General features: G+C 34.9%; 2 protein-coding genes across 2 annotated transcripts; one reads left to right on the top strand and one right to left on the bottom strand.

The window, feature by feature from the left end:
• Positions 1-7: 7 nt before the first annotated feature.
• rx3 (retinal homeobox gene 3) lies at positions 8-2,585 on the top strand (the record flags this gene model as incomplete). Its single annotated transcript, XM_016453083.1, has 3 exons — positions 8-173; positions 619-842; positions 1,914-2,585. Coding segments are annotated over 3 exons (813 nt in total), but the record flags the coding sequence as incomplete, so codon positions are not given.
• A 2,077-nt stretch (positions 2,586-4,662) lies between these two features.
• grp (gastrin-releasing peptide) lies at positions 4,663-9,489 on the bottom strand. The gene is made up of 3 exons (XM_016453075.1): positions 9,157-9,489; positions 5,604-5,887; positions 4,663-4,991 (listed from the first exon to the last, which is right to left on the bottom strand). Exons 1-3 carry the CDS (start codon positions 9,290-9,292, stop codon positions 4,938-4,940), a joined length of 474 nt encoding a protein of 157 aa, XP_016308561.1. The 5' UTR covers positions 9,293-9,489; the 3' UTR covers positions 4,663-4,937.
• Between the last annotated feature and the right edge of the window lie 2,632 nt (positions 9,490-12,121).

Raw genomic sequence — 12,121 nt, 5'->3', positions numbered from 1 at the left:
CGCGCGCTTGGTGCGCAGTCCTGGATCCCAAACGAGGATCCACAGCATTGAATCCATTTTGGGATTTAAAGGAGAGAATATCTTCCACCCGGCGTTTTCTTGTGGATCCGGGAAGCCGGTCAAAGAACCTGAGCGTTTGTCTTCCCCCAAAAAGTCTTCCAAAAACTTTGATGGTGAGTTAACAGCTTCGCAAAGTGCCGTTTTTCTGGGTTTAAAACTGGACCTTATTGCAGCACTTTATACGAAATTTAATTTTTTAAAGTCATGAATAACTATCTACAGGTACATAATAGACATTAGAATAGTGAAAAGTTTAAAGTTTTTTATTTAAGTTGAAAACGAAAAAAAGGAAGTTTAAAACGTGTTTGAAAAATAAGGAAAAGAAACAAAAAGTGTTAAATTTCTATTTTATTTTAAAAAATACTAAAATATTATTGATCAAATATGACGACGTCAAAATAGTTATATGATGCTGTTAGATATATGAATAACAGTTTAATGACTTTTGAGTGTTTTCGTGTGATGTTAAAAAAGGAAAATAATTATATGCGTGAATTTAAATTTAAATATGAACACGTCACGCCTTCTCAAGGAAAACCCTGCATTATTTTTCTGCAGGTGTCTGTAGATCCGCCGTCATCAGTCCGGATCTGCCGGATGTGGATGGTGGTAAATTGTCGGATGATGAAAATCCGAAGAAAAAGCACCGGCGGAACCGGACCACGTTCACCACCTTCCAGCTGCACGAGCTCGAGAGAGCGTTTGAGAAGTCGCATTATCCTGATGTGTACAGCAGAGAGGAGCTCGCGCTCAAGGTCAACCTGCCGGAGGTTCGCGTGCAGGTGAGCACAGCATACAGCACACACACGATCCGTGTATTTGAGAAGAAGAATGACACACGCTAGCAATAGGATCACTTTATTTAATAGATCACTGTTCAAAACCTTTCCTCATTGATCCCTTCAGTTTGCAAAGTTTATAAAAAATATTTCTAGTACAAATTCAAGGCAAGAAATCATGTTTTCGTTTTATAAATAATAATAAAATAGACTTAAACAAAATGCATTAGGAATCGAAGCAACCAGGGAATTTATTTCTTGAAAATGTAATGGCAAATAGCAATAGTTTAAGAAAGAATACAATTAAAAACTTTAGAAATATTTAAAGTGAATTTTTAAAAAATATATCTTGTATTCCATTCATTAAAAGTAAAACTTGACAAATATAGACGGTAAGAGATTTCACATCAGACTACTTTTCTTGTGCATAGTGCCAAAGAAAATGTAGCCTCCTCCTTCTTCTTGATTTTATTGGGATATAATATTCTGATTTAAACTATTATAAAGTAACTTTACTGACAGCTAATAAAATGTGGCTAATATATATTTGTTTTCAAATATCTGAATCTTATGTGTAGCAAATTAAGATTTTGGACATAAGTAACTGGTAGAAATAATTTATAATATTGTAATATAACAATATAAAAAAATCTTATAAATATAATACAATTTAATCAAACGTATATCTACATATATCGACTTTTTGCAAGTTTGTTTGAAGGGTTTTTGCGAACTATGAACATTTGAACTTTTTTCCAAGTGTATTTGAAAGGTTTTGTGAATTATTCATTTATAACATTGTAATATATAATATCACTTTAATATGTAAAAAATAATATTATACAATTTAATCACGAACTTACATCTACATACTTTTTCACCAGTGTATTTTGAACGTTTTTTTTTTTTGCAAGTGTATTTGAAAGGTTTTTGAGGTGTATTTTTTTATATATTTGGAAGGTTTTGGCTAATTATGAACATTAGATCTGCACTTTTCTATATCTTCCCTCACTGTTGGACTTTTAAACGTTATTTCTGCATTCTAAACTAAATCCTTCCTATGTCAAATTTCAGGTTTGGTTCCAAAACCGCCGTGCAAAGTGGCGACGTCAGGAGAAGCTGGAGGTGAGCTCCATCAAGCTGCAGGAGTCCTCCATGCTGTCCATCCCCAGATCGGGACCACTGTCTCTGCCGTTAGAGCCCTGGCTTACCGGACCCATCACCTCCTCCAGCTCTCCCCTGCAGTCCCTGCCCAGCTTCATCACCCCTCAGCAGGGAGTACCAGCCAGCTACACCCCTCCACAGTTCCTCAGCTCATCCACGCTCAACCACCCTCTGCCCCATATAGGAGTGGTGTGCCCCCCTCCACCAGCGTATCAGTGCTCAGGCTTTATGGATAAATTTACACTAGAAGAAGCAGACCCACGAAACACAAGTATCGCCTCGCTAAGAATGAAAGCGAAAGAACACATCCAGTCTATAGGGAAGACGTGGTAGACTGAGGAGGATGCTGGACTGAGGCACTCAGAGACTTGTTTGCATCTCCTTTAACTTTCTAAATCAGACTCTGTTTGAAGAGAAGTGGTTTTCACATCTGTCTGTGGTTCAGAAAACTCAGAGTTTTGACAAGCTTTGTAAAACAAATTCACTGTACATTACTTTTTACATTACATCTTTTTTGGTTTATTTTTTTAATCACAAGTTCATTTAATAAAGCTTCCTCAAATACGCAACCAGACCTAATTCAACCCTTTAAAAAAAAAAGAAGCATTTAAAGCATTGAAAGAGAGAAATAAAAAAAATTGCATTATAAATGCATGCTTTTAATTTCATTTAAATCACATTTGTCCCTTTTAAAATCCTCTTCGAGCCTTCAGTGCTAGCAAAAGGGTTTCATTCTTTAAGTAGCTATTGTATGATGCAGATGGTCACTTTCCATAACATTTTGCTTAATGCTTTCACATTGTACAGATTAATTTTGTATTTTATAATAAAAACAAGTTTAGAAAAATCTCAAATGCATCCTGTCTCCAATAGTTCTTCTTAATGCGGATTTACAAAATAGTATGTTCGTAAAGTAAAGTTAGTAAACTAAATCACACATATTCTTATATTCCACAATTTTTTTGGTACATATTTGCTATAATTTATAATATTTAAAAAATATATTTTATATATTATTTTATTTCTATTTATTTCAGTAGGCTATGAACTTCCATTGTATTTTTAAGATATCAAAGCAAATATTTTGTTGTAAATTCAATTTGTAATTAATACCTTCAGTATTTGAGAGAGAGAGAGAGTTATTTGTATTTATTTATTTATTTTTATTACTGTTCACTTGCCAGGATAATCCGCTTCTCCAGTGTGGCGCTTCTCAGTGATTATGCCGCCATCTAGTGGTTGCGTTTGGAACATTATTCTCCGGTAACAACGGACCAGTGTCTTTGCAATCTATAACATTTAAATTGTAATTTTGTGGTGGATTTTTAGGTTTCTGTATAGAAATATATTCTCACCATCACTAAACTAAACTAAATCTGGGGTTATTAAAAAAAAAAAAGGAATTTTAAAAATGTCTTTGTGTAAACTTTTACTTTTTCATTTATACTTTGTATAAATAAATAAGACTGATATTATAAACACTTTTGATATACCTTTATAAAGATAATTAGCCTATTTTTCTACATACAATGTAAAAGTAAGACATGTAAACTAAAAAAAATAAAATACACATTTGTTTTCAAATCCCTCAGGAGATGAAATATCATCAGGTTATCTAAATTTCACAAATTCCTTCATATAGTTGTTTTGCATTAGCAGTTGGGACCTGCAGACCTGTACCAAACCCATCAGCTCACATCTTCATGAACACACGACTATCACCAAATCTGACGTTTGCCATCTGTGCAGCAACTTTAACAGTGATGCAATTCGATTGAGACTGAAGGGGGTCACATTTCTATTAATGGTCGTTCATCTGTGACAAATGAGGAAAGGAAACTGTGTGAACTAGATGAGCTTAAACAAATGAAAGTGGCTTCAATTGACATCTTTCATTGTTAGAAACATCAGTGTGTATAATTGGCGCCATTATTGTGCACAGACAGCTGAGAGCGGCGAGACAGTTAGACCATCAAGAATTTCCTGCCAGTTGTCACAGACAATGCAAAGGTTGTGATTTAGTTATTCAGACGGTCATTAGTGTGCGGTGAAGAGTTTTCCTGTCACCTGCCTGCCTCTGTTAAGTGACTGCTTGACTAATAAGCAGGTTATGGCCAGCCACCTCAAAAGATCGATCATAACCTGTAACAAATTGCTTTCAGAATGAGACATTCTTTTAACTCTCAAACTACATGTACTAGTGCATTCAGCTCAGCACATTCTCTATTTAGTTGTAATGCATGGACTGTAAGGAATTCATATGTTAATGTTAAACGAATAGTTCACCCAAAAATTAAAATCTGTTTCTTATAAACACACAGCTTTTCGCTTCACAAAACATGAACTGATGGACTGGAGTCGTGTGGATTACTTGTGGATTATTGTGATGTTTTTATCAGCTGTTTGGACTCTCATTCTGACGGCACCCATTCACTGCAGAGGATCCATTTGTGAGCAAGTGATGCAATGCTAAATATCTCCAAAACTGTTCCGATGAAGAAACAAACTCATTTACATCTTGCATGACATGAGAGTGAGTTAATTTTCAGCAAATTTTCATTTGTGGGTGAACTATTCCTTTAATAGTCTTTTTCTAGTCAAGACATTTCAAATGATATGCAAGCGAGCAGACTATTGTTTTTATAAACCGCAGATAGCCCAACAAGTTAAAGTTTATTAAATATTAATCAACTGAACTGTGAATACAATGGTTACTATGGTGTCAGTTATCAAGAAGATGAATTCATTTATAAAACAATACCATAAAATATACAGAATGATGACACTCAGTTTATGTGTGTTTTTTTGTAGAGATATTGGCAAACAAAAATATAACATCATGCTTATTTATATGTTGCTGAATAAAGAGGTTTGTATTAGATCAAGCCAGTTGTCAAGTGAACTTCAAACCACAGTCTTTTGTCCAGTTGGTCCTCAGCTTTCGTTGTCATCCTGCATTAATAAAGCCCGGAACAAGACGTCCTCAGCCTGTATATGAAATATAATAACGAGAAATATTATTATATAAGAATCAAAGGAAACTGACCTTAAATAAAACATGCATATCATCATTAGCTTAGAAAAATGGTCAACTAAAACTAAAACCATGAAAAGTTTTCATTACTTTAAATAAATTAAGCTTTCATTTCAAGAAAATAAATGTTAAAAACTTAAACTTATGTACTAAAATAACTAAATCTAAAACTGAAATAAATTAAAAACTAGATAGACATTAATATATATATATATATATATATATATATAAATGACAAAATACACTAAACGACTAAAACTTTAACTTAAAAATTACATCAGAAAATATAAAAATAAAAACTCATTCAAAATATTAATAAAACATTATAACAGTATCTCAAGGCTACTAAAATAACACTGGTTACAAAAGATTTGTCTGTGTCTTATTTGTCATTTGTCCGGTCAAAAGTGATTCTTTATTTGCCCAACAATGAAAAATGTTTTATTATACACATTGCAGAATAGTTTATTGATTACAAATAGATGAGAACCACCTATATGCACTTTAAATGCATCTTGCATGCATTTTTACATTAACATAACGATCATGTTAAGGATTTCTCTTACCAATTTGACTTGTCTGTCTCTCTCATGACCTTCCTCCCACTGACGTCTCTCTTCCAGCATGCGCTGGAGCAGTTTATGAGCACCGATCTCCTCTGTGCCCTCCAGCATGCTCTGCGGTGCCATCCGTCCTCTCATGAGCGCATGCAGGAGTGGCAGCAGCAGATGTTTGCTGTATCTTTCCAGCTGCTGATCCTGATCTCGAGTCGTCATAGAGGTCTCATCGCCGCCTTCTAGATCCTCAGGTCTGACCTGCTCATCTGTGCTTTTCTTGCCCATTAAGTGCCCTAAAACAAATATAGGTCATTATAGAGTGATTGTTGCTCTGATTTTAAGTCAAATTAATGCATTTAACACAAATATGATAGGTAGGACAGCATCTCCACACTTAAAGGGGGCATAACACACACACAGTTTCACCCAATCTCATGTTAATTTATCTTTCTTAAAAAGCAAAGCGGGGTAGTTTCTTTTTCATTAAGGATGTTGTAAGGAGTGATTTCTGTTATAAAAACAGCATAGTTCTTTGCCAGCTATTGAAGGTCTGTTCACAAAAAGTGCAAAATTTCATGGCAACAAGATGTAAAAAGTTGTTGTTGCTGTTGTTTTTGCTTGATGTAAAAACTCACTACTGTCTTTAACAATTGCCATTGTTGTTCTCTTGAGTACAAAGAACATATAGCCTAATGTCGAGTTCACACTGCACGATTTTCAAAGACGTCGCATCACTGTTGGTTTCACACTGAACGACTATTTGGGGTAGCATTCAGTTGTTGCTGTGTTCACACTGCACGATGGAACGACAACAGGAGGTTACACACTGCATGACTTCACAATAGGAAGAATCGCCGACAGCTCTGTCTGGTGCAGGGTTGCCAGGTTTTCGCTACAAAACCTGCCCAATTACGGGGTTTTACGTCAGAATTCATTGCACACAGCGTGATTGTGAATCGCCGACAGCTCCAGATATTTAGCATGCCAAAAATTTCACGGGAGTCGGCGACGCATCGGCGATTCCCTCAGATCGCGTCTTTCATAATTCACACTGCGTGATTGTCACTCGCGTGAACGAGCACCGATTTTCCTCCGATTTTGAGCATTTGTCGGCGATTTCGCAAAACCTGTCGGCGAGTGAAAAATCGTGCTAAAATCGTGCAGTGTGAACTCGGCATTACCGTCTGCAGTTCTGAATCATGACCGGGATCTTTTATCACTGGGACCACTCCATCTTTCAGTATGAAACGATGTGCAAATCCAGCTCGAACTGGGCCTTGTTTATAAAACATTCGTCAACATCACACTTGTGAAAAACAAACTGTATCCACTGTTTACATAACCCTGGGTTCTTTAGGAAGCTGAACAAAGTTATCTTTCCCTTACAACCAAAAACACACTTCTTTGGAGACATTCTTCCCGAGTGATGGGCGCGATCTCACTCTTGCTCTCACTCTGGTCGATGCTCTTGTCATACGTCCAAATTGTTTTTTGAAACTTTGTCCATGCTTAGCATGAGAATTCAACTCTTTAACAGTGTAAACAACTGTGAATGCATGAAACAGCATTGTACCCCCCGTTTAAATAAGACTTCATGTGCAGGTTGCAAACAAAGTCACACTCACAACAATGCATTTGATACATTATAGTACAACCTAACCAAGAAACAGCTATATATTAGCCATTTAAACAAATACTGAATCCAGTCTGGTATAAACGTGCAAACAATATGCAATTTGAGCCAACATAATCCATAATTCCTTCTATTCACGAGCAATTCTGTATCTATCTGTATTTATGTTCTACTGTTAGTGTTATCTGTATGCACCAAGGGTCTGAGAGTAACGCAATTTCAATTCTCTGTGTGTATGTGGTGTACATGTGGAAGAATTGACAATAAAGCAGACTTGAGACTTGAGACTTGAGAATTGTTTAATACAGTATTAGCGCCACTGAACTCAATTTCAAATCTCAATCTCTAAAATAAAAAAAAGTATAATATTTTACCTGATTTTCTCTTTATTAACAAATTGCATCACGCAAACACACAAAAAAGCCAGTTGCTTGCCACCTATTTTCAGCCAATTAAGACACGGCCTTTGCTCATTACACCCTATGGATCCACTTTCCCTCTCCAGACTTAATAAGTGACACTTGAGAGTTTTGCAATCACTTCAGATACATATTTAATGAATGTAGCCTACTCAATAAACTACCACTGGTGCATTTAATCAAGTGATTTAAATGGTTATTGTCTGCTAGTGTTTTTGATTTCATTTGCTGAATGTGAATACTCTTAAAACTTTTATTTAATGGTTCGCAGCTCATTAGGTTCAGCAACAAACACTCATTTTTCTCTGGAGATCGAAAGTTCTAGATGATACATTACAGGTTCTTAGACCAGCATTTTGGTAAATGCACACACCAATTTAAATGTTATATTTATAAAAAAAAAATGTTTATATATATTTTTTCATTGATACCTGTTTATGTCATACACTGTAAAAAACTTCCGTAAAATTTACGGTAAAAAACCGGCAGCTCTGGTTGCCGAAATTTTACCGTAAAAAATACGGTAGCAACGTTTTAAGTTTTACGGTTTTAACTTAAATTTACAGTTAAATACCGTAATTTCATTAACTGATCTAATGTTAATATACCAATCTATTGAAGTACTGAAATCTGTTTTGTACCTTTTTAATACACAGATAACCACCAAATGCAGGTAGTGATGAGAAAGTCACAAGATGAACCAAAGCCCATCGCAAGCAGCTTTTAAATAATAACATATATAGAAGGTGCACAGTGTCATTCACACAAACACTAAACACCATCATGGGAACACACATGAAACTGAAATAATGCAATAAACATTCATTTAACAACATTAGGTGTAACACACAACCCTAATATACAAAACTGATAAGAAAAAACTAAGAAACATAGTTATTTCAACAAAAAAATACGGTCTTTTTCACTTCCAAAAACGGTATACTACTGTAAAATTAATGTCCAATACATGTAATGTCCAATACAGTTTTTCACCGTATATAGTAGGGGAATTTACCGTTAACCATTTAACAGGTTTTTACTGTAGCAGTTTTACAGTCTTTTACCGTTAAATTCACAGTCATTTTTTACAGTGTAGCTACTAGGCCTTATGTATTCTTTAAATAGTATGTAGAAAAATAGGCTACATTTCATTTGTCAACAGTTGCACGTTTGACAAATAAAACTTCAACTTGTCAACCTTTATTTTTTACAATTTAACCATTATCTTTTAAGCATTTTAATACAGTTATTTAAAAAAGTAATAAATTAAGAGTATGCAGACTTTTGAATGTAAAAAATATGCACTGCTTAAAAATAATAATAATAATAATATACATTTAAATACTTGTAGGCACTGCTTAAAAATAATAATAATAATAATAATAATATAAATTTAAATACTTGTAGCAACTCTCCTCCAAAACAATACCAGTATATACGTGTATATTTATAAGTGTCCCAAGACCCAAAATATTTTAATTGGTAAATTAAAAATATGATTTTCACTCACCAACAGCCCAGTGATTTCCGCGCGGATAAACTTTTCCAATTGGTTGTGCGTCTGATGCATAAACTTCACAGAGCACAACAAGCAGAACGATGGAAACGACTAATCTGTGTCTCCAGACGAGGCACATAACGCTCATGTAAGACTCGAGTCCCTTCGGCTTCTTTGATCTGTACTCTTGTATTTGCTCGTGCACTTATTGCTAGTAGAGGCCCGTGTAATGCTGCATATGGATAATCACTTCATTTATATACTCCGTGACGACGACCACTTAGAAAGTGAAAGAAAATGACGCGATAATTTTGTGCGCTATAGAGAGAAACTGTCGTGCCAATGTCTGGATGACTCGTGTGGGGTGGTACACTGAAAGTTTAATGCCCCCTCCCAGGGGTTCTGCGTCAGTATCTTGGTAGGTTAGGCTACTTGACATAAAAACACAGAATGACATGTTGAACCTGTCATTATCTCAGCCACGGGCTATTGTGTTTCCCAAGACAGATTCAATGTGAAATGTCATCAGTATTTCATTAGATGCGGGGTAAAAATAGCTTGTAATGGCTTCTTATTGTTTTCTCGTGCAGTTGGTTGGTGCAATAGAGTCCAAATTGCTTTATGACATAGGAAAATTGGGATAAAAATACAAAAATAGGTCTGAGACTACTGGTCCCTGACCCAAGTACTGCTCCAAACACCTTTAAAACCAGCCAAAAGACCAGTTAAGCCAATTGTTTTTTTTTTTTATTATTATTTTATAGCAGGGTAATGAATAATAAAGTTTCTGGTAATGGAGACTGATGGCCTAAAGCCAGTGATCTAAGTTGCACTTTTTGTGTCAACAAATCTCCAGTTACAAATCTATTTATATTATAATACAAAAACATTATAGGTTACTCTACGACGGTTGGTACTCCAGAAATATTTTTCTTCTTCTTTTTTATTTTATTTGTTGAAACCATAGCATGATATATTCATTATATATATTATCATATTACATTTGTTTTATTGGTATTTTTTAGGACTGCAAAACAAGTATTTTGATTAAATTCTAAATAATATAAAGAGAAACATTAAAACAAACATGAATATCTACATAAGTGCAAAAACAAAGTTAGTGCCACACAACAAAGATGAAATATCAACTTAAAAGGATAACAATATCCCTGGTAATCTCCGAAAAGCTTGTATTGTTCTGTAAATCGGAAAGAACAGATGGGCTTTGATGCTTGTGGTTTTACTTGGATGGAAAAACCAACAAGTGAACAATGCGTACATGCAGATGAAGCGATATGTGAGGTTTTGTGTGAATTTCTGTATGATTATACATGAGATATCTTATTGGGATAATCCAATTTAAAGATATAATATTTCAGGATAATGTGACCCAGATATCAAAGCCGAAAAGACAAGACCTTGAAGGCACTGTCGGTTTTGTAAGCAACACAAAGCAGGGCAGGTGAGGTGACTTTCTCATGCTGCTGTTTATGTCACCATCACCGATTAAGGCTTAAGTTCTTAATGAAATTAAGTGTGAACGTCAAAAGAGAAATTAATTTATAGCAATGAGTAGAGTTAATTATTTGAAAGCCTTGCCAAGCAAAGTAGCCTATATGTTGCTTTAAAATGTTGTTGTTGTTGTTGTTTAATGAACTGAAATTTTGGCAAGACCAATAAATGAGAAAGCAAAGCATCACAATTTGTCTAAAAACTTTTTTAAAAATGGACATAACTGCAGTATGTTTAATCTCATGCAGCTAGAGTAAAATACAACTCCTGCAAATAAACATAGCATGACTTTTACCACTAGATGGAACTATTTGGTTTCATTTGAAGGTTACCATGTTGCACAAATGCCTCAGTTGACCGGAGGACGTACAAAATACAGGGACAAAAACTTAAGTATGTCACTTTAACATATAATAATAAAAGCCCAGTCACAGTTTATATTATGAATAAATTATAATAATTTCATCATGTAAAAAAGTAATGCATAAATTGCCGCATTCTGTATAGGCTGGACAATTGTTCAGAATGACAATTCAAATTGCAATTACTAATTAAATTATTACTTAAAGAGTAGCCTATTGCCTCAGGCCCAGTAAGCAAACTGAGTAGGCCTACTTTTTTCAGATCATATTAAAGATGAAAAGGTCAGAAATGAAAAGATGTCAACACAACTCTTCCCTTAAAGACATCCAGGTCAAGTTTCCCTTCATTCTGTCAAATGCGTAGACGCAGATTTAGACTACTGCTGTCTGTTAGGGTTATATTTTGACTAAAAATGACCCATATGTAATATTCATAATTTTTCCCACTTTTTTTCCCTGCAAATGTTTCTGCATGATTGTGTTCAAAAACGTGGCATTCACAATTATTTATAGACATATTAATAATGTGTTTAGATTGTTTAGGTTACCATAGACTCCCTCTACTAGCACAATGCTGATGTGTGCAGCAAAGACTTCTGGGAATCAGGTTTGGTCCTATGAGGAGCTGAACTGGATGGCTGCTGCCACTCGCACACCAAACGCATGATGTTAAGAAACATGTAAACAGCTGAATATTATAATAAAAATCTGATTTAACAGGAGCATGTTTAATTATGAATTCCGACCTTGAAGATTATAGGAAGCGATAGGCATCACCGCAGTGATTCATGGGTAAGTGTGGCTCAAAACCAACAATCCACAAACTTTCCAATTATGTTCCATTATTACATTACATTATTTCGCCATAATAACGTTATTGTAATACGTAAGAACGTAAATACATTGCACTGACTTGTTTTGAGAAAGAGATCAATGAAGTTTGATCTCAAATCATATATCAACCGAAGATTTTATTTTCCAAGTGCGGTGAATGAATCGTTCTTATGAGTCGAGACTTTTCAATTAATCAGTTGATCCGGTTCACGGATCGGACTAAACGAATGGTTCATGAACCAGTGGTCCAAAAGAACCGAGAACAAAAC

The sequence above is a fragment of the Sinocyclocheilus anshuiensis genome, unplaced genomic scaffold (genome assembly GCF_001515605.1).
Source record: "Sinocyclocheilus anshuiensis isolate Anshui unplaced genomic scaffold, SAMN03320099.WGS_v1.1 scaffold457, whole genome shotgun sequence".
NCBI lineage: Eukaryota > Metazoa > Chordata > Actinopteri > Cypriniformes > Cyprinidae > Sinocyclocheilus > Sinocyclocheilus anshuiensis.
The sequence above is the reverse complement of the archived record's forward strand: the minus strand, read 5'-3'. Positions and strand labels throughout refer to the sequence as shown.